Source organism: Chrysemys picta, chromosome 1 (genome assembly GCF_011386835.1).
Source record: "Chrysemys picta bellii isolate R12L10 chromosome 1, ASM1138683v2, whole genome shotgun sequence".
In the NCBI taxonomy this organism is placed as follows: Eukaryota; Metazoa; Chordata; order Testudines; family Emydidae; genus Chrysemys; species Chrysemys picta.
Window position 1 is genome coordinate 63,196,054 of NC_088791.1, and position 26,757 is coordinate 63,222,810.

The window sequence follows — 26,757 nt, forward strand, 5'->3', positions numbered from 1 at the left end:
CAGCCAGCAGGCCAGAGATCATGCCAACTTCAGCCACGCAATCTTGTAGTCAGCTTGTTCTTGAACTCCGAGCCCAGCTCCTGTGCAATTGCTTGGAAGTCACCTGCATTGGAATGGACATGTGCAAGCACTCAAATAAAAAATGGTTAACATTTCTGTAACAGTGCTTCGAGATGTGTTGCACATGTCCATTCCAAAACCCGCCCACCTTCCCCTCTTATTGGAGTCAGCTGACAAGAAACAGAAGGGGCGCAGGGTCAGCAAGGCCCTTTATACTGGTGCTATGAGCGTGTGGCACCAGAGCGTGCTGGAGCTGAACCAATGGATACCATTAGGGAAAAAAATTCCAGCAACTGTGCTTAGGGCACACACCCCTACATTGGAATGGACATGTGCAATACATCTCAAAGAACAACAGTTACAGAAAGGTTAGTAACCGTTTTTTCTATAAATTGCTTGCTTGAGTTATTCTGTGAAAGAAAGATTTCCTGTATCCTGAAGATCAAATGGAAGAAACAGCTGTTGGGGTAATTAGCACTAGGAATATACTGATTTATTGAGAGTCAGGAAGTGCTAGCAGGTACTGAATTGCAGCTTTGCAAGATAGATTTGTCTTTAAAAACAAGGTGATGGAAAACTGTATATCAAATTTAGTCCACTCAGATCTGTTTCTTTTTATAACTTTTACTAAAGAAGCTCTGGAGATGATGAAAAATGTGACCATTAGATTTTAAAATATTATGATCACTGTAGTTGCATTATGACTCTGAGATTGGTCATTTTAACTGAGTCTGCTATGGACTTGCAGAGTAGAGTGTGTATGCCTGAACACTGTTTGCCGTGGGTTGCATTCACAACTTGGTAGGAATGTGAAGCCCGCATTTAGTTTAAAGATACATTTTATAGAATACTTATTTACAAACAAAAATCCATACAAGCACATTATTTTATTTATTTGTATCTTCCTTGTTGTGAGGCTGGAAACTGCATGTTGTATTTGCCAGCGATCAAAAGCTGTAGCTGATGAGCTTTGTTCCCTCTTTATGATGATTAAAGTAGGATTCTGTGAGCACTCTGATATATTGAATTCCACAGGCAGATTTAAATGGTATATCTTGTTGAGGCTAAAGCTTATTCACTGTCCCTTTAAAGAAATCTGGCATCAGCTTTCAGCAAAGTATAGTAGCTTTTAGTAAAATTGCAGTATTCACTTTGTGTCTCTTTGACTGTCAAATATCTCCATCTCTCCCATTTCTGGAAGCAAGAAGAATTGAATTATCTGCATGTCCTCCATTTTGCTGTAGAAGTAGTTCTAGGTACTGGTGTTGAGGGACATCCTTTCTTATAGAGAAACCTGATAAGAGTGTATAACAGGACTTAGCACTTTATGTACTACTGTACATATTCAAAGTGCTGTACAGACAACCCCAGTGGGTTGAATATAGTAAAACCTGTAGCTGATTAGCTTTCGAGCAACCATAAATTTAACAATTATTTAATTTTCAACATTTGGATTTCAGAATAGTCACATCAGTAAACTTGCCTTATAAAAGGAGAACATAAGTCTTGTTTCATCTGCCCAGGAATTAGTCAGAATAAAAAGAGTAATCATAATAACCTATTATCCTATGCTATTCTTATACATAGACCAAGAATCTGTCTATTGGTCCAACTTGCTTTTGTTTCCAGCTGTTTAATATATTTATTGCTCTGATAGTTTCCACTAGCCATTAGGTACATATTTGTTCTTAGCCATGCTGTAAAAATCTAATCATCCTCACATTAGAAATGTACTTGGTTTATCTTGCTAAAGAAGATCTATTTTAGATTATGTTGACATTTAGATGTATAGCAGTCTATTCCTATTAATTCAGGTCCTCCAAATTGCATATTTAAGGCCACACAAAATCCTGTATCCGATCAATGCTGAATAATTGCTGGCTGTATTTTACAGAAGAGAATAGTTGTCAATATGTTCTACAAATCCAATCTAATCCTGCAGAATTTGACTGCTGAACTGTAAGATTAATATACTGAAGAAGGACGTTTGATTATTTGAAGAGGCAGTTTCCCTTTTTAAAAAGGATCAGGGAAACCTTCACATATTTTCATTTCTGATTATGTGTAGTATATAATCCATTAGATTACTATCCTGCAAAGTCAGATAAAGGGTGAATCAATGTATCCTCTGGTATCATGACCTTTTTAAGATAAAAATGAGTGAACAAATTATTTTACTGTATAGTAATCTAGAGGCAAGCTGCCAAATTTTTATTCTGGCATCCCATTAAATTGTGGAATCTGACCCAAAAGTGAGAGAGATGCATTATATACAGTCGGAATTGTGAGAAACAGAGATGAATAGCAGGGATGGAGAGGTGAAGAGATTGCATTGGAATTTCTTTCAGTTACCAATCCAAAAGACTAAGAGAGCCACCCACCAAGAACCACCACCACTCTAACATGTATAAATGCATTTGTCCTGTAATGTTGTAAAACTCATTTGTAATCTAATGTTCCATGAGCACATTCCATCTGTGACTATTGTAAATATTTCAGTGGAAGTTCTCAGTGCAGCTCTGGGGTCATTACTTTGATATTTTCAAGAGAGTCACCCTAAATCAAACCAGAGTGATTTTGAGTCAGACTGTAAGTTCATGTTGTCTTTATTTCTCCCCCTGGCTTCTGCCCCTCTCCCCCAACAGCCAATAATGTGTCTGTTTCCTTTGCAGCTGGGGCTTTCAGCAGAACCAAAGTTAAAACAGTTTATTGTAACCCAACTGGGCCTATCCAACATGGATTGGACTAACCTGTTTTTGGCCCCATCCACACTGACTAGTGAAATTGTTGGGGGATGGTTAGGTTGTGCTCCCTAGAACCAACCATGGATCTCCCCCCTTGCAAAGGGTGGGGGGTGGGGGCTCAGCTTTTTCCATAGCAGTCACTTGCTCTTCCAAACAGTATAGAACAGGGGTAGGCAACCTATGGCACGAGTGCCAAAGGCGGCACGCGAGCTGATTTTCAGTGGCACTCACACTGCCCGGGTCCTGGCCACCGGTCTGGGGGGCTCTGCATTTTAATTTATTTTTTAAATGAAGCTCCTTAAACATTGTAAAAACCTTATTTACTTTACATACAACAATAGTTTAGTTATATATTATAGACTTATAGAACGAGACCTTCTAAAAATGATAAAATGTATTACTGGCACGTGAAACCTTAAATTAGAGTGAATAAATGAAGACTCGGCACATCACTTCTGATAGGTTGCTGACCCCTACTATAGAATGTGCTTTGTAGGTCTGTGGCCCATATGGGGATGGGGGCAGTGACTAGGTAGGCTGATAGGAGTTGGATTTCTCCTTTCAGGGGATCCTAGTGGCAGCCCTAGACAGAGAAGTTCCCCTGGGACCAGGGTGCCTGGAGCTTTGGGACAGCATAGAGGTACAGAGCCTCCATGCTGATCCCTCTCCACTCGTGCAAGATTTCTCTTGGGGATCCCTGGGGCTTGTAGGTGGGTCCTGCAACCTATTGCACTGGGATGCACCCCTCTCCTATCTGGAACATAACATAAGAACATAAGAACGGCCGTACTGGGTCAGACCATAGGTCCATCTAGCCCAGTATCCTGTCTACCGACAGTGGCCAATGCCAGGTGCCCCAGAGGGAGTGAACCTAACAGGTAATGATCAAGTGATCTCTCTCCTGCCATCTGTCTCCACCCTCTGACAAACAGAGGCTAGGGATACCATTCCTTACCCATCCTGGCTAACAGCCATTAATGGACTTGACCTCCATGAATTTATCCAGTTCCCTTTAAACGCTGTTTATAGTCCTAACCTTCATTATCTCCTCAGGCAAGGAGTTCCATAAGTTGACTGTGCATTGTGTGAAGAAGAACTTCCTTTTATTTGTTTTAAACCTGCTGCCCATTAATTTCATTTGGTGGCCCCTAGTTCTTGTATTATGGGAATAAGTAAATAACTTTTCCTTATCTACTTTCTCCACAGCACTCATGATTTTATATACTTCTATCATATCCCCCCTTAGTCTCCTCTTTTCCGATCTGAAAAGTCCTAGCCTCTTTAATCTCTCCTCATATGGGACCCGTTCCAAACCCCTGATCATTTTAGTTGCCCTTCTTCGAACCTTTTCTAGTGCCAGGAGTGATAGGTAAGTAAAAAACTGCACCAAAGGTCTCTTGCAGAATTTTCCTTACTGCTCCCTCCCTTCCACTGATTTACTGTGGAAAGGGATGATCTGGCTCCACGTTAGAAACTGGGTTCTCTTAGGCAGGAATTGTTTCTTCATTGTGTATCTGTATGGTGCCTAGCTTAATTTCATGCTGATCTTTGATTGGTGCCCCTGGAGCTACTGCAATACAAATAGTAAATAACATATGAAAACTTGCATGTTAAACAAGTTCCTTAACTTGTTTCCCAGCCCAGTGCAAAGGTGTCCTAACATTTCTATAGCTATGGCTGTTACCTTTTAATCAGAAGTCTAAAATGTACTGCTGGCTGCCTTTTGAAGGTGTGCTCTCTGTGGAGAGATCTTGTAATACGCTTTGGGGGACATGATTTGGTTTTGCTTTCATTTGTTATGTTTGGGGATTAAAGCCTCACTGTTTCTGCGATAGTAGTCCAGACTAATTAAATTAGCTGTAAAATTCAATTTCTACACCAGCTGCCAAGCAAATAATCAAATTAAAGGAATAGAAGAAGAGCTCTGTTTTAGAGCTGAGGGGTCTATAATGCATCATGTGACTATCATCCCAGTGCAAATATCTTTTTAAATTTATTTACAAATTGAAACTGTCAAAATGGTGGTTCTTTGTTGGGTTTTTTGCACATGTGGTGCTCCTTGTTCTGTTAATGTGGTGATAAAGACTGTATGACATTAGCTAAAGTAGTGTTCTGTGACCTGAACATTGGTCAAGACATCTCATTTGTCAAGACAAAGGGATGTTTCTTAATATTCATGCTCATGATTTTGAGCAAAAATTTGATTGCATACAGGGCTTCTTTCAGGATTTCTTCTCTTTAATGATCCCCCAGCAAAAAATATTTGCATTTTGCAGCCCAGCATCTCCCACCGTTCTTGACATCTAGGCTGCTCTCCTCTGTCTGCAGCTCATAGAGGCAGATGAGTTTTTGAGCCACATGCTCTGGCCATGTACCCTCAGCATGTTTTCAGTTTCTCTGCATTTATGGCAATGTGCGGATGGTGGTTTTTACAGCTCCCACCTTCACATCTGCTGATGGTCAACATTTTTTGTCAAAATTTGGGGCAGTGGTGAGCAGTGATTTCCCTCAGCCCCTTTTCCCCCGGCACAGTTTTTTAGCCAGGTGTTGTAACCCCCAGACCCTCAGTTGCAATGCCTTCCTGTTGGCTTCCAGGTTTGACAGCATAGCCTAAAAAGCACCAAATGAAATCCAAATGGTGCTCCATCATGACTGTCCTACGAGGCTCAGCACACACAGTGAGTTGTGCCCAGCCTGCACCCAGCATTCTGTCCCTAATTCTCTTAGGTCCAAGGGTTATGAGTTTGACAGGCATATCAGATCCTCTATCCAGCAGAGCAGCGTGACTTTGACATGGTAAATGTGGACCAGGAGTCTCTGGGCAGAGCAGGGAGAGTCACCAAACATGAGGAGGTTCCCACTCAGCTGACTCAGGGGGTAAGCCCCAATGGACTTTTGGAGCTGACTTGCAGGGTCACAACTCCGTCCCCCACAAGTCCTAATATGTGTCCTGAGCACCCTGGGAAGAGAAGCAGGGCTCATAAGCGCCTCCGCGCCTTCCAAATTTGTTCAGGAGGACTGTGGAAGGATTTCCCCTCCCTAAAGAAATGGGACCCAGCAGGTGAGGATTCAGAAGATCTTGCAAGAGGACTCCAGGCCCTCAGGAAGGCTAGCCACAAAAGGCCTCACCAAAGCCATAATGGAGCTCATCCACTCTTTAAGTGAGCTTAAAAAAATCAAAGAAAGTGAAAAGGGAGAAGAAAAAGCATAAAAGATCTAGGAGGTATAAGTCCTGACTCCACTTCCTCTTCCACAGAGGGTGGTGAATTGTTGGGCTCTGACTCTGATCAGGACTGGAGAAAGACTCAAAGTTTGTTGTTGTTTTTTTCCCCACCCTCTGAGAAATTCAAGGCCACGTGCAGTAAAGTTTAATCTACTATTTCGATTCAACCTGAACAAAATCCAATGAGTCAATTTCTGAGCAAATTGAAAATCCTCTCCTGGAAGCCACAATTCCCCTATAGTCCTCCTTCAGAGATGAGTGGGATAAGCCAGACAAGGGCAAGCACATTAGCAGAAATGATCTTAGGTTCTATAGGATTCAGGAACTAAAAGTCCCTAATACTGAGATACTGAAGGCTGACGTTGATGTACTGTCCTTGGTTAAAGATATAATTATCCCTCAGAAGGGGAGTTCTATCCTAAGAACCCCACAGAGAAAAATTGAGGCCACTCTCAAAGAACACTCTGAGGCTTCCTCAGCCTCCCTTGGGGTGTCCCTAGCAGCTACTTGCTTTGTGAGGTCGTCATTCTCCTTGCTGGAAGATCTCAGAGCCCTCAAGGATAGAGATCATGCTAACTTTCGCTCTATTTTAAAGAAAATTCCCCTAGCAACAGCGTTCATTGCTGACGCTTCAATGGACATGATGAGATTCTCAGCTAAAGGCATGGGCTCTGGCTCAGTGACTAGGCTCCACCTATGGCTTCGTCCCTGGAAGGTGGACTGGCACTCAAAGCAGGTGCTGTGCTCTGCTAAATTCACAGAAACCCTGCTTTTTGGAGAGAAACTAGATAAGATAGTAGAGGACAATGCTGCAATATCTAAACTGTCCCTCCCAACACCACATCAGCCCTTTAAGAGAGCATACAGGCTGGACTTCAGACAAAGGCATTTCTTTCGGCCTTCATCCTTGCAAAAATACCAGCAAAGAGACGGCAGGATCTCCTATGGAAAGCCATGGTACCATGGCTCAGGAGAAGAGTCCCAAGGCAACCCTGTCACTCCCAAAGCCGTTTTATAACAAAGACTGCACAGGTTTTTACTCAGAGTGGAAGTTTGGGAGCAGGATTTCTCATTTTCTGGAGGAATGGGTTTCTTGCTTCGACTTTGGATCAGTGGCTCAGGGAGGTGTGACTTAGGGATACTCCCTAGTGTTAGCAACAAAGAGTCCTGTGGCACCTTATAGACTAACAGATGTATAGGAGCATAAGCTTTCATGGGTGAATACCCACTTTGTCGGATGCAACTCTTTGCTGCTTGTACAGATCCAGAGTAACACGGCTACCCCTTTGATACTTGACTCCCTAGTGTTACAGGCTCCACCCCATCTGTTTTTCTTTAAGTCCCCCATCCCAAATGACCCCATAAAGCATAATCTAATCCAGAATGACATTTCTCACCTGCTGGATATCAGCGTAATAGAGTGTTCCCTCAGAAGAAAGATTCTCACGGTTCTACTCCATTTTATTTATTGTTCAGAAACATTCAGGGGGAAATCTGAGTCATTCTAGATCTTAAAAAGCTCAACAAGCAGATGAAGAAAATGAAGTTCTGGATGGAGACCCTAATCTCTACAGTGTCATTCTTGCCCCAGGGGTATTTTCTGACTTCAGTGGATCTGGTGGATACATACCTCCACATCCTGATCAGACCCTGCCATCTCAGATTCCTAAGGTTTGCCTATAGTAAGAAGCATTATCAATATCAGATGTTCCCATTTGGCTTGTCCTTCAAACCCCCCCTCCTACCCCTGTCCCTTCAGGTCTTTACAAAGATGTTGGTGGTAATCATACTCAGACTCAGGCCACAGAAGATCTTCCTTTACCCCTTCCACGATGAAATCTAAATCAGAGTTCCATCCCCAGCAAGGGCACGCAGAGCTACGTCCCTGACCTTGAATCTCCTGCAGGTGGATAGCTTTCTTATCAACCTCAAAAAAAGCTCCTTGATTCCATCCACCCAAATAACTCACTTGGAAGTGAACACAGGCATCTTGATAGCAAGGATATATCCATCTCTAGAGAGGTTCCAGAAGATTCAAAACCTCCTTGTATTGATTTGAAACTGCTGGCACTGAGACTTCAACCTCCTAGTACTGTGCATAGGGATCACTCCATGGGCTCATTCACACATCAGGCACCTTCAAGACTTCATTTTAAAGGTATGGGACCACTTCCTGGAATGTGTGAGAGATCAAGTGAGAGTTCCGGCACAGGTGGTTAGCTCAGTGCAGTGTCCACAAGGGCATGCCCATATGCCTTCCAGATCCCCGATCATCACAACTGATGCCAGCCTAGAGGGCTGAGGAGCACACTTGGGGAGACCCAAACAGTTCAAGGCATCTGGAATTTAGAGGAAAGGACCCACAGCATAACCCTCCTTATAACTAAGAGCAATCAAGCTGGTGCTACGAAAGTTCCAGCCCAGGCTGAAGGGGAACCACGTCCTGAGTCAGTCAAACAACACGACCATGGGGGAAGAAGAGGCCCACAGCTACATGCTGAAGCAATGGAAATCATGCAGTGATTCTCCCTCAGGGCATTTGTCTAGGGCAGGTGGGCTCCAAGGACACAGAGTAACTTGGTGGCAGAACCAAGATTAACTAAGGCCTAATCTGCTAGCCCACAATGACCTTCTTCAAGCAAATCCCTAAACCTGTCTTTCAGTTTACTTGTTGTAATGCCTGGTGGCTGAGGCAGCTAGGGGGCAGTCCAGAGCAGTAGTCAAGTGTGTGCGGATGGTCAGGTAGCCAGCAGGTAAATCTGTATTGGGGCAGTCTGGGGCAATGGTCAGAGTTCTCGCAGGGATCCATAGCTAGAAGATCCACTCCAAGGGACTGGGTCAGATGAGGCAGCACCTAACAAGGCAGAGTTAGGCAAAGCAGCTTGGCAAGGCAGTCTGGGGAGTAAGCACTGGTCTGTTACTCAGACAGCTTCTGCTTCCTGTTGGGGCCTTGATACAGTCCAGGTCCCCAGTGAGAGTGCTGACTGTCCATCCAATCGGGTTTGGGGTGTGGCTTCTGTGGGCCTGTAGGCCTTTAGCACTAAGGCTATTGGTTGGGGTGGGGGTTCAGCTCATTACCATGTCACATTGGCTGTGTCTCTAGTCTCACCTGCAGACATGGGTTCAATACAAGAGTCCTGACATTTGTACAATGGAGATATCTACCTCATAGCAGAAGTAAGAAGATTAATTAGTATTGATACCATGTCTTAAAACTATAAAGTATTATCAGGTTCCCCTACAGCTTGTATGAGGAAGAAATACTACCTACACAGGGGAGAGCAAACATTGTTCCTTCTAGCCTCGCTTCCTGTCTTCCACGGAGCATGGACAGGTGAGAGGGAGGGAGGCTTTTAGGGTTGAGAAGAAGACAGAGTTCTGGGAAAGAAGTATTTGGCAGAAGTATCTATAGATCTCTGTATGGTAAACATTTTATGATCCAATCAAGAGGATGGTTTAAATATCATGTCTGAAATAGTTTGTCTCCTGGCAGCCTCAGATTGGCCTAGCCCTTCTTTCTTCTGGAAGAAAAATGTTGAGTTCCATTCAATCTGTTATGTAGAGTTCTCATACAAAACCACAAAAATTAGGTTGAAATCTTGGCTCTGTTGAATATCTTGGCTCTGTTGAAATCTGTGTGAGTTTTGCCAATGACTTCAAAGGGCCTACGATTTCACCTTGAAATTCTGTCCATTCTCTGTGCACGCCAAAGGGCCTATGGTGTATTTTGTACAAGCAGAGTTTGCTCCAGTGTTGTACAGAATTTCCCCTCCCTCCACTGTTGTACACCATCCTGTGTGTCCATTGTCTGTTCTTCTCCCGAAGCAAGTGCAGTTCAGTGATGTGGTATGTATAGAATTTGTAAAATACTTTGGGATGAAAGGTGCTATAGAAATGTAAAATATTATTACAGTATGCACCGCTTGTGACAGCTGCTTTATAATGGCATCTCCCAGGAAACAAATAGTGACTGTTACTTAATTAAGAGGGAATCGGCATAAATCTCATTTGCTGCTTTTAGCCAGTGCCCAGCAATTAAATGTTCATAGATTTTTAAGGTGTGAAAGGACTTACCATTATTCTCTAGTTTGACCTCCGGCATAACGTGGGCCTTGGAATTTCATCCAGTAATTCTTCAGTGTTTTCTCTCCTACATTCTATTTGTCTTGACTATTTAGATGTAATCCCCTCAGAGCAGATGCTGTCTCTCACTATGTGTTTGTACAGTGCCTAGCACAATGAGGCCCTGATGTTGGTTGGGGCTTTTAGATGCTACTATAATATAAAGAATAGGAAATTTATTCTTCCCTACCATGTAAGTGAATGCTATCAAGCCCAATACTTATTTGGACAGCTTTCTAAAAGATGTACAAATCTCTATGTAAAATTATATGAATTTACCAATTTCCTTGGTTCCAATGGTTAATTGCCCCCATATTAAAAAATTCCATCTTATTTCCAATTTGAATTTTTCTAACTTCAACTTCCAGACACTGGATCTTGCTATGCCTTTGGCATTAGATTTAAGAACTCCTAATATCAGATATTTTCTCTGTGTGTGGTATTTATAGGTGTTTTCATCAGATGTTTAAATGTGGGAGAGATTCTAAGTCAGGGGTAGGCAACCTATGGCACGCATGCCTATTTTCAGTGGCACTCACGCTGCCCGGGTCCTGGTCACTGGTTCCGGAGGGCTCTGCATTTTAATTTAATTTTTAAAATGTTTAAGAAGCTTAATTTAAAACCTTATTTACTTTACATACAACAATAGTTTAGTTATATATTATAGACCTTATAGAAAGAGACCTTCTAAAAACGTTAAAATGTATTACTGGCACGCAAAACTTTAAATTAGAGTGAATAAATGAAGACTCGGCACACCACTTCTGAAAGGTTGCCGACCACTGTTCTAAGTGCTGGTCTTCTAACCCAGAAATTGCCAAATAAAGATTAAGGGGTATATTTTTCTGAGTAGTTTCACCACCAGTGGGATCCAAAAGCATTGATAGGCGAGTCTCCCTCTCCTCCAAAGTTTTGTTACTTATCCCCTCACTGGGATGCTGCAGTGTGTGTGCAAAGCAGCAAAGTCTCAGAAACACAGGAAATCTGTATGCCTGGGTGTGGAGCAGGCCAGCAGATTATATGCTCTATTGCAGAAGTGTACCAGGTTCAAAGTGTCTGCAACCACAAGGATCCTGATTAAGGCTAAGATTTAGTCACAGGTATTTTTGGTAACAGTCATGGACAGGTCACAGGCAATAAATAAAATAAAAATTTCCAGTCCCTGACCTGTCCATGATTGTTACCAAAAATACCCCTGACTAAATCTCTGCTTCTGCGGCCCTGCTGCTCCAGGGGTCCCTGGCTTTTGGGGGGGGGGGGCCTGCTCCATTGCTGGGGGTTGACTGCCCCAGCCACTGCTCCTGGGGACTGCTCTCTGGATGGCCTCTAGGCATCCCCTGGGGCCACTGCTCTATTGCCCCGGGACCACTGCTGCTCGGGTGGACCCTAGGGCGCCCCCAGGACCACTGCTTGGGCACTCTCCGGATCTAGCTGCACCGGCTGCTGCTCAAGCAGTTCCCGGAGCCAGCAGCCAGTGCGACTGGCCCTGGGGGACCACCCGAGACCACTGCTCGGGCACTCCCCGGGTCCGCCCCCAGGACTGCTGCTTGGGCACTGCGCAGGACCAGTGGCAGCAGCCACTGCTCGGGTGGTCCCCAGGGCCTCCCGAGCAGCAGCTGGAGTGGCTGGTACACTCCAGCAGTGGCTGGTATGGCTGGCCACGGGGCGCCCGAGCAGCTGACGCCAGGGTCAGCTGCTCAGGTGGCCTTGGAGTCAGCCACACCAGCCGCTGCGGAAGTCACGGAGGTTGCGGAAAGTCACAGAATCTGTGATTTCTGCGACCTCCGTGAGAGAATCGCAGCCTTAATCCTGATCAGGGAACAGTAAAGAGCAGGCCTAGCCACTGGGAAGTAAGAAGCTTTGCCTGGTGTGTGGGAAAGGGACCAGTGCCATCTACTCCTGTAGAATCTAAGCTTCATTTAAAATAAATTTTATGCTTGGCGAGAGGCTTAACTGAATCACTATAATGCATTTTGTTTACTGGTCCACCGAGTCATCAAACCCATTAAGTATGACTATTCTTCATCTTAGCTGTCTGCTGCCTAGGGCTAAAGGCTGCTGTTGTATTTCTCTGGGGAGCAGGGAAGAGAAGTGGGCTGGCAGACATTAGTGGAATGGCTTCCTCATCCTTAGAAGTGGCCAAGTCCTGAGCCACAGAATACATGCCCTGTTTTGGTCCCAGTCTTCATGGAGGCCAACTTCCCAAGGTTGTTAGTGACAACCTAGAGATAAAATGACACTGTCTGAGTTAGTTGGCAAAACGATTGACTAGCCTAGAAAAATTAAATATTGATACTTTTAGGGGATGCAGTTTGTAATTGTTTGAAAAATGAACGTTACGTATATATATTTTCAGTTTTATAGGGTGACTAATTCCCCCTACAGATTAGCCAGGCTATCCGCCCAAGCCAGGTCCCATAAATTTTGGCCAAGGATGTCCTAGTAATACTAAATGGTCTTTACTTTACTTACTTTGGAAGGATGAAAGACTGACCCTGATATGATGTTCCAGGGATAGTAGGAGGAAAGGAAGCAAGTGAGAAATTTTTAGTTATTTCTATTTTTGAAAAAAGCAACAGAGTCCTGTGTCACCTTTAAGACTAACAGATGTATTGGAGCATAAGCTTTCGTGGGTGAATGCCCACTTGGCATTCACCCACGAAAGCTTATGCTCCAATACATCTGTTAGTCTTAAAGGTGACACAGGACTCTCAGTCTGGATCTGTAAAAAGCAACAAACACGGCTACCCCTCTGATACTTCTATTTTTGAGACACTCCTAGCGGTACCATCTCTGTGGTATCTGAGTTGCTAGTTAGAGTGATAAATTTAAGGCCTGATAGTTTGACCATTAAATCATCTCCTCCGGCTGGCACTGAAATAAAAAGCAACTCTGAGTCATCGATTATATCGGTAGGCAAGGGTCACCTTTTAAAAAGAACTGCCAATGTATACATTTAATTACCTGCTTAATGTATAAGCTTGTAGCACAGATGTAGCATTCTTTTAAATACAAAACCAAACAATTTAAAGGAACATGATGAAAAATCACTTCTCTGAAATTTTAATAGTAACACCTAGAATGACTAGACTGAAAATTTAGAAAAATATCCGTTGTTTTAGTTTGTTTGCTTTGACAGCATTTTATGTATAATTGGCTTCACTTTTTAACTACATTGTGGTATGCGGTGGTGTTGTAGCTGTGTCGGTCCTGGGATATTTACACCTGAGGGAATTCTGCGTCACTGCGCATGCGCAGAATTCATGTCCCCCCTCAGATTTCTTTGCTTCCCTGCAGAAAAATGACTTCTGATGGGGAATCAAAGGGAAGCTGCAAGAGCAGTCATGCGCCTCTCCCTGGCATCACAGGCAGGTTGGTTCGGGCACCCAGAGCAGTCAGTAGAGACGTAAATCATCGCCCGAGGTGGGGGGATGGTGCAGTCTTGGATGTGGGTGAGAGAGAGAAACTCTGTCCCTCTCATTTGCTGTTGCAGCATGCTTGGCATGGAGGAGCAGGGCTTCAGGGTGTTTCTGAGGAGGTAGGTTGTGGGACAGACACTGTCCCCTCAGGAAGAGCAGAATGTAGCAGCCTGCCTGCTTAGTGAATTGTTCCCATTTTTTTTGTGTGTGAATTCCCTCAGGAGTATAAAACAGGTGTAAAAGTTTTAAGGCTCCTTTACATTGCCAGAGTGGTGTAAAGGACAGTATGGCCGTATAAATTCTTATGGTGCTTTAGTGATTAGAACTGGTCTAAATTTTTGGACTGAAATAATTTCCTATCAGAATGTGCTCCATGAACTGTTTGCTATTGACCTTTCTGGAGATGGTCAGTAGCCAATATAAATTATGAGTTTGATTCTCCAGCCCTCACTTGCTCTTCAGTTGTCTATAATTAAGGCTGTTTTAATCACAGGTATTTTTAGTAAAAGTAACGGACAAGTCATGGGCAGTAAACAAAAATTCACAGCTTGTGACCTGTCCATGACTTTTACTAAAAATACCTGTGATTAAAACGTGGAGGGGGGCTACCTGGGGGCGAGCGGGTGCTGAGGGAGTGTGGCCTGGATGCTGCGGGGGGGGGGGAGCATCATCGTGCGGTCCGGGACCCCCGCTGGTGCTGCGGGTGGGCGGGGGATGGTGGCAGGGCCGGCAGGCTCCCTACCTGGCTCCGCATCTCTTCCCTCCCCCCTCAGCAGCAGCAGCAGTAGAGTTTGGTTGTGAGAAGGAGCAAGGGCTTGGGGCACGGGACGGGGTGAGGCGGCTCTAGGCGGCGCTTACTGGGGGGGCTCCCCAGAAACCGCGACATCCCCCTCACTCAGCTGCTAGGCAGAGGCGTGGCCAGGCAGCTCTGCGTGCTGTCTCCGCCCAGAGCGCTGGCTTTGTAGCTCCCATTGGCAAACTCGCAGCCTTACCTATAATGTAACACGGAGCATATGGCTGCATATATTTGTTGACTAATAACTGGAAATAGATGGTCAAACCTAGTTATATTACTGTTAGGCAAGGGGGGTTGGGAATTTCCTTCAATGCTCCCCACTCCCATTCTCCATCCATTGTATTGCCATTTAACTAAATTACCGAAATAATTGAAACCAGAGGGATTTTGTGTTATTTTGACAAATAAAATATGGAGAATTTTATAATATTGTAGAATATCTGCAGAATTTTTATGTTTTTGGCACAGAATTCGCCCAGGAGTAGATATTAGAGAAACAAAGTGGGTGAGGTAATATCTTTTATTGGACTAACTTATGTTGGTGAGGGAGACTAGATTTTGAGCTTACACAGAGCTCTTCTTCAGGTCTGGGAAGAACTGAAGAAGACCTCTATGTATGCTCAAAAGCTTATCCTTTCTCACCAACAGAAGTTGGTCCACTGCAAGATATTACCTCACCCACCTTGTGTGTTTAACTGGCGTCAGTTTGCCTGTTGTTTGTATGTCTTTCACAAAGAAATAAGGGAGATAAAAATGTATTTTAAAAAATAGCAAACTTAAGTTTTTCAACAACAAAAATTGGCAGGTGCAATCAGAAGCAGGTGTTAGTATCTGGAACGACTTGTAACTCAATTTTTGAGATTGACTCAATTAAACTGACATAAATCCATTAACCTTTCACTGAATAATAGAACAGCAAGAATTGTAAAAACTACCCTTGTTTGAAGTGCTTTTCCCCTATTCATTATATCAAAATCTGGTTTGAAGTGAAATTCTGTAGTTACTCCTTACGTGTGTAACAAGCCCTCTTAAAATGTTGTTGGAAATAGCTAAATTTTCAAATTTAAATTTTAACAACTCTTACAGGGTAGAGTACAGTTTTTGAATTTAGCATATGATGTATCACTGTAGTAGTAAACTTTGTTCCAATTCAGATACATGGAGGTTGCTATTATAAAGATGATCTTCTCCCTGAAACAAAATATCTGTTTTAAACATAGAAAGGCAAAGAAATGGAGCTGAGCCTTTTCAAGCTGACATTCTGGGCATGTTCCCTACCTCCAGGGTTGGACTGCAGTACTTGGTGTCAGACTGTCTTAGTGAAAGGAGTAAGCTGTAGCATCCTTCTTCCTCTCATTGCTTCAGGGTATTGCAGCACATATGGGCCTCTTTCTCAGGAGGGCTGTCATCAGTGGGTGATGATACAGTACATACCATATGTGTTTCTATGCATGTAGGTTGGAATTTAATGCTGAGAGTGATTTTAAAACACATTCTACTCTGGGCTTGTAAGGGTGTAACTGCTATTAATCCTTTGCAGAAATATCAGTCTTGACCATTGTTGAAAAATAATAGGCATATAGGTTCTTCGACATGTCATTATGGCTTGTGCTGGCTTATCTGTTTACAAAGCAGAGACAGTAGCAGCTGCTTTCCTGCACTATTAAAGTGCTGTATGCATAGCACACAGAATGTACCCAAGTGTTTAGTGGCGCTGCTCCTCCCAACCCTTCCTGTGTTGCGGTGACAAGCTCTTTGATAGATGCTGCAATCCAGTTACTGTTGAGATTCATTTTATTTTTAAACCAAGCTCCTGCTTCCTTTAGATTGCTGCCTGCTTGTTCCCAGGTGGTGCTGGAGGAGGCGGAGGGAACTCTGCTGGGTTTTCAGTCAGTGATGCTGGGAGGGATTGTGGGCGGGCTCCGCTTCCCCCCCCCCTTCTCTTCGGCACCTCGACTTTGCTGTCTCTGCACTGCAGATGTCCTCCAGCAATGAGAGCTTCTGCAACATACTCCAACGTCTTGCACCCTGTCTCGGTATAGTGCCTCGCAGACCCGCCCGCCTGCTGCCCTAACGCCTTGTGTGGGAGAGATTTCGGCCTCAGAGGAAAGCCTTGCAAAGCTGTAAATAAAGCAGAACTCCAGCTGAATTTGCGTCACGGGGGGAGCTGGGCTGCACCTGCCGGGGAGAGGCCGCTGCTGACATAGCGTGGATGGTTTGTCTCAGCCCCGTGGGCACCCATGAGACAGGACAAGCTGACGGGCTCCCTGAGACGTGGGGGAAGATGTTTAAAGAGGCAAAACACAGGTGGCGGCGTGGGCACCATCCTGAGCAATGTGTTAAAGAAGAGGAGCTGTATTTCCAGGACGGCTCCTCGCCTGCTCTGCACCTTGGAGCCAGGTAGCGTGGGCGTGGGCAAGGGGCGGGCGAAGGACCTCGAAGGGCTTTGCTCCCCGGGCCCCTCCGCTGGCCCGGCCGGCCTGGGCTTGGGTTTAAAAGTGGCGCTTCTGTGCCGCGGCTGCTTCCCTAATGCTCTTAGCCAGGCTTACCCCGGCCGGGGAGCGGTGTGGGGCGGCGGAGAGGAGCGCGGGCGGCCGCTGCCTGTCACGGACACGCGCTTCTCCCGGGCGGGGAGCAGGACGGAGATGAAATCCCTGGGTAGGCGCCGCTCGCGGGGCTGGGGGGGTAATGGGACCGGAGGTGCCTCGGGCGTGTCTGTCAAGGACGTGCCCAAGGCAAATGGCCGCTCCCTGTCAGCCGCAGCCTCTCCAGCGCCGTGCTGCAGGGCTGTGCCGGGAGAGGCGGCGGCCCCTTGCCGGGATGCAGCGATTGCCCTCGGCATCTGCATGAAAATCCTTCTCGTGCCGCTTGCGTCGGGCTGCCGAGAGGGGACTGTCCCTTCCCCGCCCTCTCAGTGTAAACCCCCAGGCGCGGGCTCTGGGCAGCGGACACGCAGCTCCTGCCCTGCTGCGGGCTCGCTCCGGGCGGCCTGTTACACGCCAGCGAATCGCCGTGTCCTGCCGAGGCTGCTCGGCGGGGCGGGCGTGAAGCCAGGCCGGGTCCTGCCCGCACTGTCAGCGCTTTGCCGCTGAATGAGAGTCCTCATCTCTGTGCGGAATGGCTGAGGGCACTTTGCCATCCCTGCGTGACAGGCCCTGGCGGGCAACCCAGTAGGACAGGGAGAAACACTACGTATGAACGTGGCTCTCGGAGGTGCCTTTGGAGCCCTGGGGCCATGGCAGCTGGGGTGGTACCTGAGGACTGGCCTCACCGCCTGGGAGCAGTGGCAGGACCCACTGGCCAATGAGCCCTCCCAGAAGGGAAGATTGCCACTCCTCTCTCGGGAGTGGATGGGTGGAAGCAGCCCCACCAGCAATGATGTGCAGTCTATCGGGAGGCCTGCCCGAGTGGGACAGGCCACCCGCAGTTCTGCTTGCTCATTTCCCGACCTTCTCTGGGAATGGTTCTTGGCCCAGCTGGCCTGCCCTTGCTCTTCTCCAATCTGGCTTGTGCCTGTTCTCCCTCCCCCTAGTCTTTTCTTTCTTCTTTGCGTTGCACTGCTTTGCTACCCCCTTTCCCTCTTTGTGAAAGCAGTTCAGCCACACTCTAGCTGGGTGGGTCTTTTTGCATCACTCATCCTCATCTGTATGGCAGAGCTCCCTGCAGTTGAGCAATCTCTTCTTCTCCCTCCCTTCCACTTTCTGTACCACTCAGCCATGCTCTCAGAGCCCTACTCTCCACATTTCCCCACCATTACTGGGAGCACTTGACCTGGGGAAATTCCCTTGGCCTATCCGCTCTTTGAAGAAGTATATTGTCTAAATACACAAAGAAGACGGTTTTCTTAAAGGGGCAGTCATCAATTTTGCATCTTTTTTTTTTTTCTTAGAAACTACTTCAGTTTCAAATAGAGTGAAACCTTTATTAAGTGGCTGCTCAGGGGACCAGCAAAATGAGGTCTCTTAAGAAGGTGGCCTTTAACAAAGGTGGATCTGCAGCTTCCTAGAAAGCCAACTGGACTCAGTTATTTGATTCCAAAATTTATAAAACACTGAAAATATAAATATTTAAATCATTTTATTTTTATAAAATACTAGAAATACATATACTTAATAATAGATGTTTAATGTATAAACAACCATTTGTAGCGGAGACATTAATTTGTGTGCGGGTTATCATGAGCATAAAGGAAGTAAAACTGTAACATAATTCTTTTTAATTAATGTCTCATGAATGAGTATTAAAATTTAAAGCAATACACAGCACTATGCAAAGTGCAGTTTCCCATTGTGTGTATACAATGTGCCTTATGAGCACTCAAGTGCAAAGTGAGTAAGCTGATAATTTAAGCAAGATTTCTTCTGTATTTGAGAGCAATTCTGTGTGGTCTCTGGTTATGTTGGAGAAGTGGTTGCTTAATATATTTACATTATAAAGTTTTTGTGAATAGCCTGTTTCTTAGGGCTGCTGGTTACCAAAAATAGGGTTCTTTAACACAGACTTCATTGCATTCTTTTTAATATGCCCCAGGGTCCCAACTGCTCTGTGGGTCCTTCCCCCAGCTGACACCAGCTCATGCAGTAGCCTCCTAATATTGGAGACACTGCCATTATTCTGTCAAGCTTTATAGATAAATTGCACAGAGATTCCTGCCTGCAGCTGTTACACCCATCCTTCATCCTCAGGAAAAGGGTAGAGGAGCTGATACCAGAAGCACATCACCGTCTCACATCCAGCAGTGGATTAAGTGGTGGTATGGGGTTTCTGTAGTCCCAAAGTGAGCTGCTAGCAGGAAGCACAGTGATGCCATAGCTGGGGTTACCTGCTACCACATCATCATCCTGGAGATCAGGGAGGATTTGAACATTTTGTGCCTCATTGTTGAATAAACTTAAGGGGTCTCATTCTGGCTTTGTATGTATCTGCTGATATCCATATGTGTTGGGAAGCCTCTGGGGGCCAGTTTCATTGCATACTTCATTATGTCCTGGTGTGCCTGGTGGTTGCTAGGGTAGTGGATTGCATGGAGGATTGCTCTGGACACTGCTTTCACTATCCCTTACATGGGTGAATGTAAGTTATAAAACAAGTTGTGGGACAAAACTGCATGGCTTTTTTTGTTTTTGAACCAACAATTAGACTGAAGTTTGCATCACTAAATTTTGAGAGCCCAGCTGCTGTAGGGCTTTTCCTCCTTTGTTTAGGACACCACATCAGTTTCTGGTTAGGTACAGCCTAGGCATTGATTCCAGCATTGCTCACTTTCAGTCACTGTCAATGGAAGAGGTTTCAGCAGCTGCTCTGAAGGTACAGTCAGAGCCTGTGGTGATTGGATTGGAAATGTTTGGGTGGGTTAGAGCTAGTTGACTAATCCATGCCGCCAAGAACATGAGGGTCATAGCATACAACCTTCCTGTGCATCCTTCCTTTGGAGCTACTAAAGAGTTCCCAAACTTTTAGTGCAATATGCCTGTCCCCGTGAAGTAGTTCATTGCTGAAATTGAGGAGTGGGGTTTTGATTATTCCACCAAGACTTCTTACTTGGCTACCATATCTTTCTGTGCTCAAGTAGCTAATGACCCTGACGTGTGTCAGATGCTCATGAGACAGAAAATGGAGGGCTGTACTAGGTTTTGGGACTCCTGAAAGGATAGATATCATTCCAGTAATATTCCACTGTTAGGACATGTGGCGGCAGCTTTCCTCTGGTTGACTAACTTGGACGGGGGGGAAGGGGAGAAGGGGAGATTCTCCTATGTCAGATGGCTTCTCTACAGCAATTTTTGGTGTGCTGTGGATTAGTAAGCGGATTGCTAGGGTTCCTGGTAGGCCTCATTCTGGCACTCACCTTGGAGATGATGCCTCCTCTATGCCTCCACATTTTGATCTGTGGCTCTTTTATATAAGGCAAAACTATATGGTAAGGAGTTATTAATTAATCGTAGAGAGATGCCCCGATTGGTCTAACTCAGGGTGGCCATGTCAGCGTATCTCCCTGGGCAATCTGCAGACAGCTCTCTCTCTTTTCTGCCTAGTGACATCACACCTTTATTAATTCAATGCCATCATCTGGAAGATATTTGTGAGTTGAAATCTGGGAGTCCTTAGATCTCATTTATTCGGAACAAGTCTCCACTGTATCTGCTTCCATGTCTGGGGTCTTTGATCTTGAGGTTCAGACACCAGGTGGATAACATTCTGCCTGTTTTCAAGATTATATTTGTCCAGACACACCCTTCACTATTCCCGGCTGGCTTTGCTAGTGGTGTTTTCCTTGTGTAAATTGCAGGAATACAGAGGCCTTGGTATTAGGTGGGTCTTTAAGCTCTGGAAAGCTGGAATGCTCTCTGTATTTGAGTACTAAGTTGAGGGGAAGTGCCTGACTATTCTGGAGGGCTATTGCTTCCATCTACCTTTTGCTGATACCAGAACATGTTACCTTAAGGTGTCATCTGGAGTTACACTTCAACAAAAGTGCAGCTAGCTATTCGCCTGAATTTACATAAATTGCTGTATTGTTTCCTTATTGTTTCCTGTACTCAGTAATAGACAGTTTAGGGATGAGACATGGTTTTGTTGTACTGACACATGTTTGCAGCAAATGTGATCTGGCTCCTTTTGCGTGCCGGGGGGTGGGAGGTGAATCCTAATAAGTAATTATTGCCAGGTATAAGCGCCAAAATGTTCAAAAAACATCTCCTTTTTTTTTAAGGTATTGAAAATATTAATGTAGACAAATGCTTTAATATCCCCAAACCCAGTAAGGCTGTTGTTAGCTGAACAGTGCAGATAAAAGCATCCAAATGATAAATTCCCTGATACAATTTTAAAATGACCAAATCTAGGGTAGAGATTTGTTTGCTGTTTTTTTTTAAACTTTGCTTTCAGTCTAAACCTTTGTATACCACCTTCTCCCCCCAAGTCATGTTCTAAACATCTCATAATCAGTTTCATATGGAAATACTGTCAAAGCTTAACTACCAAGCATTAGCAAATGGCACTACATTTTTTTCCAAACACACAAGGCCTAATCCAGTAAAATGTGGCATGTTTCTGATGAATTACCTTACATTTAAGGCATTTGGCAGCTTGCAGCACTGAACTCTTTACGTTGATATAAAAAATTATATACAAAGTGTTGATCCATGAATCTGTATCTTAGGAAAGACCACCTTCATATGGAAACATTTTAAATACAAAGCACACATGGTGCCATTAATCAAATGTTACTGGAAAAATGTCTTTAAGAAGGGCTTTATTCTTTTGTATGCATTCCTCTGATAACAGTGCAAGAGAATGTGAAGAATGAAATATTGGACTGTTCAGCACCTTGGTTTTGGACAGCGACATTCTGAATGATTGAGGACTAATTTAATCTAACATGCATGACATAAATCAGATTATATGTATTTTTATATATATTATGGTGTGTCCAGATGCCATAATCAGAATCTATTACAGGCCAAGCCTGAGATCCTAGTCTCACGCCTGAGTTTGCATTTGAAAAATGTGTCATCTATATTAAAAAGATTAATTAACATTAATAGCCAGAAGAAATTCTTAAGTTTAAATGGGAGTACTAGCCAAAGTTAAACAGAATATGGATAAATGATACGATATTAAATATTACATACTGAGCAATATACTGATTTTATTAATGTAACAAAATAAAAATGAGCATCCAGTGTTTTAATATCCATAAATTGAAGCACATGGAGAGAAAAGGTATTTTATATTTTTATAAATAGATATCATGCTTTAAAAATGGAATGATCCCCTGTTCAGTATATTACTGTGGTTTAGCATAAGATACTTTAAGGGTCATGCAGCTCACTGCATACCGAGGAATCCTTACATGGACATTGTACACTGTGCACACATTATGAAAAAGTCAGAGCTTTTTACCTTCCCTGTCTTCTCTGGTGGACTTTTCCATTGCAACAAGTTTTTATTTTATTTATATAACATTCCATTACAACAGGTTATTTATTATAAAACCTATGGTAATGGAAAAGTCCACTGGAGAAGAGAGGGAAGGTAAAGAGCTCTAATTTTCTCATAATATGCACACAGTGTTCAATGCCCATGTAGGGGATTCCTCAGTATGCAGTGATCTTAGCAAAATATGTTATGCTGAACCACAGTAATATGCTGAACAGGGGATTATTCCATTTTAAAGTGTTATATGTATACTTTTTAACATACACCTTCAGTTTACTTTGAAAACAGGAATTGATGGAAAAAAGGAATAGAATGCAGTCATTCAGAATTACATACAGTAGTTCAATTTAGAGTTCTGTATTTTCTTTTGACTTAATTTAATTTTTTTCCTTTTCTAAATAGTGATCATGATTGTGGTTTGTCTTTTTTCCCCTTTGTTTTACTATTGTCTCTAGGGGTTGATACAAAGTTGAAGTTTACTCTTGAACCATCTTTAGGTCAAAATGGTTTTCAGCAGGTAACTTCATTTATTTTCACTTGTTTTTAAAAGACTGAAATTTCCTTTTCACTGTACTTGTGTTACTTACAAAACAAAGCACGTTTCATCTTAATGTGGGTATATTAGTTGCCACTACATAAAGATTTGTTCCAACTAACATTTTGGAAATTGTAATGCAATTTCTTTGTTTTCCCTGACATCTCAGAATTCTCATAATGTCACAGTCTTATATTTTTTGTTATATACATAAATTATTAGTCTTCTAAGATTATATTTTGCTTTTAATTAGGGTTTATTTATTAACTCTAGGCACTGGTCCATTTTATAGCTAAGCATGTAATTTCTTAAACATGGGAAATAAAATGAATGTTTCTTACCTGCAATATTGCACATATTCACATATTTCTGAATTAAACTAATTCCATATGTTTTCTGTGCTGGATGTTTTTGCTTTTAGTGGTATGATGCTCTCAAAGCAGTGGCCAGATTGCCAACAGGAATACCAAAGGAGTGGCGGAGGAAGGTAGGTAGATCTGTACACTTCACAAGATAATTGCAGTCACATGTGGTTTAGAGACGGTATGAATTTGAGAGTCTTAAGCTTTGTATGCACTGGGGATTTTTGCTGGTTCAAAAATATCAAGGACCAGCCGCTTGTGGAGCTGCACTGTTGCATAGACAGGCAAAGCTGCTGTTTACACTAGTGGTGTTGCTCATTCTTGAAACTCAGGTAAGCTGTACTAGCGCAGATTTTGGCTTTTACCACTTTACTCCGTCTACACCAAGAGTTTGCGCTGATGAATCTTTCCCAATAGCTGAACATTAATGCCTGAAATCAGGGCAACCCTCCAGGGAAGACAAGCCTTTACGTTTATGAAGTTGAAGTTGATAACTGCTGTCACCAAGGCATAGTGCTGACAAGAATTCCCACATAAACATTTGGTCAGGGAAAGGCAGAGTGCTGGAATAATAGGGGAGCTGAGGGTAAGGAATGATGTGCATTAGAGACTGCTATTAATGTGAAACAGCACTGGGTTAGTGCTGTAGAAATGTACCCACTGGGAATTACATTGAGATCACTAAATCCACCTTAATGCTTCCTTAAATAAGATTTGAAGCCATATCCCCAACATTTAAAACCTTGTGCAATAGACTTTTGTACGGACTAAATGTGGGACATATTCTGGCCTCAGTTTCATCCAAGCAACCCTACAGAAGGATTAAAACATACGTAATATATATACATGGTTTAATATAACGTTGTGTGTTGGGATCTTTCTCCTTTTCCTTTCTTACTCCCTGTTGGAATTATTATTATTTATGCAGGGTATTACCATGACACTAATTTAACCATAAATTCCTTTATTAAATCCAAAGGGCAAACAATTACTCTAAACATGCCTACAAAGCCTAAATAATAGCAATTTACTCCAGCCAAACCGTAACAAAATATTTATAGGCATATGATCAAGATTCCTTACAAATGGGCTAAGGATGCTTAGACCCATATTGGTCGACTCCCAACATGGTCAGGCAGGTATTAGCAATGAACCCTTAAGAGTTTACTTTTTTATACCCTTTAACAAACAAGTGATGTCACTGCAAATTATCGCACCTTAGCTAAGGCCGTATGAAGTAGTTTCTCATACAGCCAATTATTTACTGCACATGTTATTTACTGTTGTTTACAATTAATTACTGCACATGCCCAGTTAACTGTGTTTTATTTCTATTATTTCAATCCAAACCTTAAGTAAGATAAGACGGGTATTTCACAGGGTCACTAGAGGTTTAACACAACAACTCTTCTTTCTCATGATCTCATTCTTTTTGGTCAAAGGCTTTGGGCCTATTGCTCCTGCTAATATCCTAACTCGGTTTAAAACCATAGTTCACCTAGGTCTCACTTGAGCCTATAGTCCCGCACTCCCTGTCCCCAACCCAAACCATTTCCTCTTTCAGATTAAGAGAGAATAAAATAAACAATCATAGGGGTATCATTCCCCCCTAATTCTTTTAATAAGTAATCCATTTGCATCACATTGGAGTCTTTCAGCTGCCATTTTCTTCCCTATTATGAAGTCTTTCTCCCTGCTCCCCTCTAATAACCTGTCTGCTATTGCTCCGTCACTTGTTCTGTGAAGCTTTGCAAAGAGTGACACAATGTACAGACTCTTTTTCCTCCCCCTCATGAAGACCATATCTGTGCTGTTGCTCATGCACTCATTGTTTAGCTAGCCGGAGGAGCAAGTGGAATGAAACTGGCATTGCCTCCCCCACACTCTTTCACATTTCTGCTGAACTAGGAAGAAGCATTCTATATGGCTGCAGCCCAGTGAGAGATCCTCCTCAGCTGGTAGGGGTGGGTAGGGGCAGGGCAAAGGTTTAACTTCCTCCAGCACAGGTGGAGGACAGTATCCGTGCTGCTCCTTTTGTACAGGACACTTTTCCTCTTGACCCAGCAGAAATGGAGTATGAAAACAGCAAGCATTACTGGAGTTTCATTTTACTGCTCTCCCTACCAGCAAATGCTGTGTGGCGGTGCAGCAGCAGCACAAGTCGTTCCTCTGCACAAGAGACCTGTACTGTGTGGGAAAGGGGAAATGCAGGAAATCTATGATTCTGCAAGCTGTAGGTGACTATTTAACTGTTTATTACTGTGGGAAGTGTGCGAATAGCTTTTCTCATTTAGAATATGTAGATCAACTCCCCTTCCCTTTCACCATTTCTTCCACCCTCCTGCAAAGCAATCCTTTGTCATTATTAACCATGGTTATGTTGTGGCCTACCACCCTGCCTTGAAGTAGGTAAAATTATATACCAATGCTCTTTACTAAATTGTTATCTGTTAGCCTATTAATAATCGACAAAAAGTCTATTTGGAATGGGAGTTCAAATCTTACTTAGCAAATAGGTTCTGAATCTGCATTGTACCTGTGTGCTCTTCTGATATGTGCCACCATTTTAAGCACTGATTTTATTTTCCTAGTGTGGATGTAGAAATCTCCCCTTTAAAGATGGGCTCATCCAGTTATCATTTAGAGATAATGACATTTGCCATGATATCCCTATCTCTAAGGTTCCTTGTATCTTTGTTTAAAGTCCAGCATTTCTTTACGGAATCCAATATTTTCTGCCTAACTTCATAGGCTGTATACTAGCCTAGAGTCACAGATGCGCCTCAGAGCATAAGAACATAACATAAGAACATAAGAAAGGCCGTACCGGGTCAGACCAAAGGTCCATCTAGCCCAGTATCCTGTCTACCAACAGTGGCCAATGCCAGGTGCCCCAGAGGGAGTGAACCTAACAGGCAATGATCAAGTGATCTCTCTCCTGCCATCCATCTCCATCCTCTGACAGACAGAAGCTAGGGACACCATTCCTTACCCGTCCTGGCTAATAGCCATTTATGGACTTAACCACCATGAATTTATCCAGTTCTCTTTTAAACTCTGTTATAGTCCTAGCCTTCACAACCTACATAGCATGCTATGTATGTAGTCCCTGTGCTTGAAACCAGGCTAATGTTTCAAAAATACACCTGAATGCCAGCAGTTCATGAAGCCACAGTCACAGTAGCTTAGTATAAACCAAATAATTCTTTGGATCCAACCCTGAAGTCCCTCCTCCGGGCCAAATCACCTGCTCCTTTGTATTGAAAAACAAACAAAACAAAAACACAACCCTCCCTCCTCCGAAGAGAGCTAGCAGAGAGAGAACTTGTACAAGGTTTCTCTTGCAGGTTTTCCAGCAGATCATTCCATCACAAAGTTTGTGGAATGTGCAGCTTGGGGCTGTGTTATCTTTTCAACAGATTCCCTGTTGATTACCGTGTGGTGGAAGGGATGATGTGAGCAGAACATCGGGCCCTACCTTTACCAGTCTTGCAGATCAGACTCTCCCTTACATTTGGATTCCTGACCCCTATGTCTGTGGGGGATAGTGCTGTG

The 26,757-nt window shown here is 43.6% G+C and overlaps 1 protein-coding gene across 8 annotated transcripts in view; it reads left to right on the forward strand.

The window, feature by feature from the left end:
* The window catches only part of TBC1D30 (TBC1 domain family member 30), a 92,133-nt gene that overhangs the window by 32,928 nt on the left and 32,448 nt on the right, over positions 1-26,757 (forward strand). For 4 of the 8 annotated variants that reach the window (XM_024108068.3, XM_024108069.3, XM_065558287.1 and 1 more), the window contains 2 exons: positions 22,761-22,822; positions 23,262-23,327. In XM_024108068.3, coding sequence (XP_023963836.1) covers positions 22,761-22,822; positions 23,262-23,327 — 128 coding nt within the window. Of the gene's footprint in view, positions 1-16,189; positions 16,765-16,914; positions 17,023-22,760; positions 22,823-23,261; positions 23,328-26,757 lie in introns of those variants that run through there. The other 4 variants (XM_005303198.4, XM_024108070.3, XM_065558311.1 and 1 more) reach the window with 4 other exon arrangements.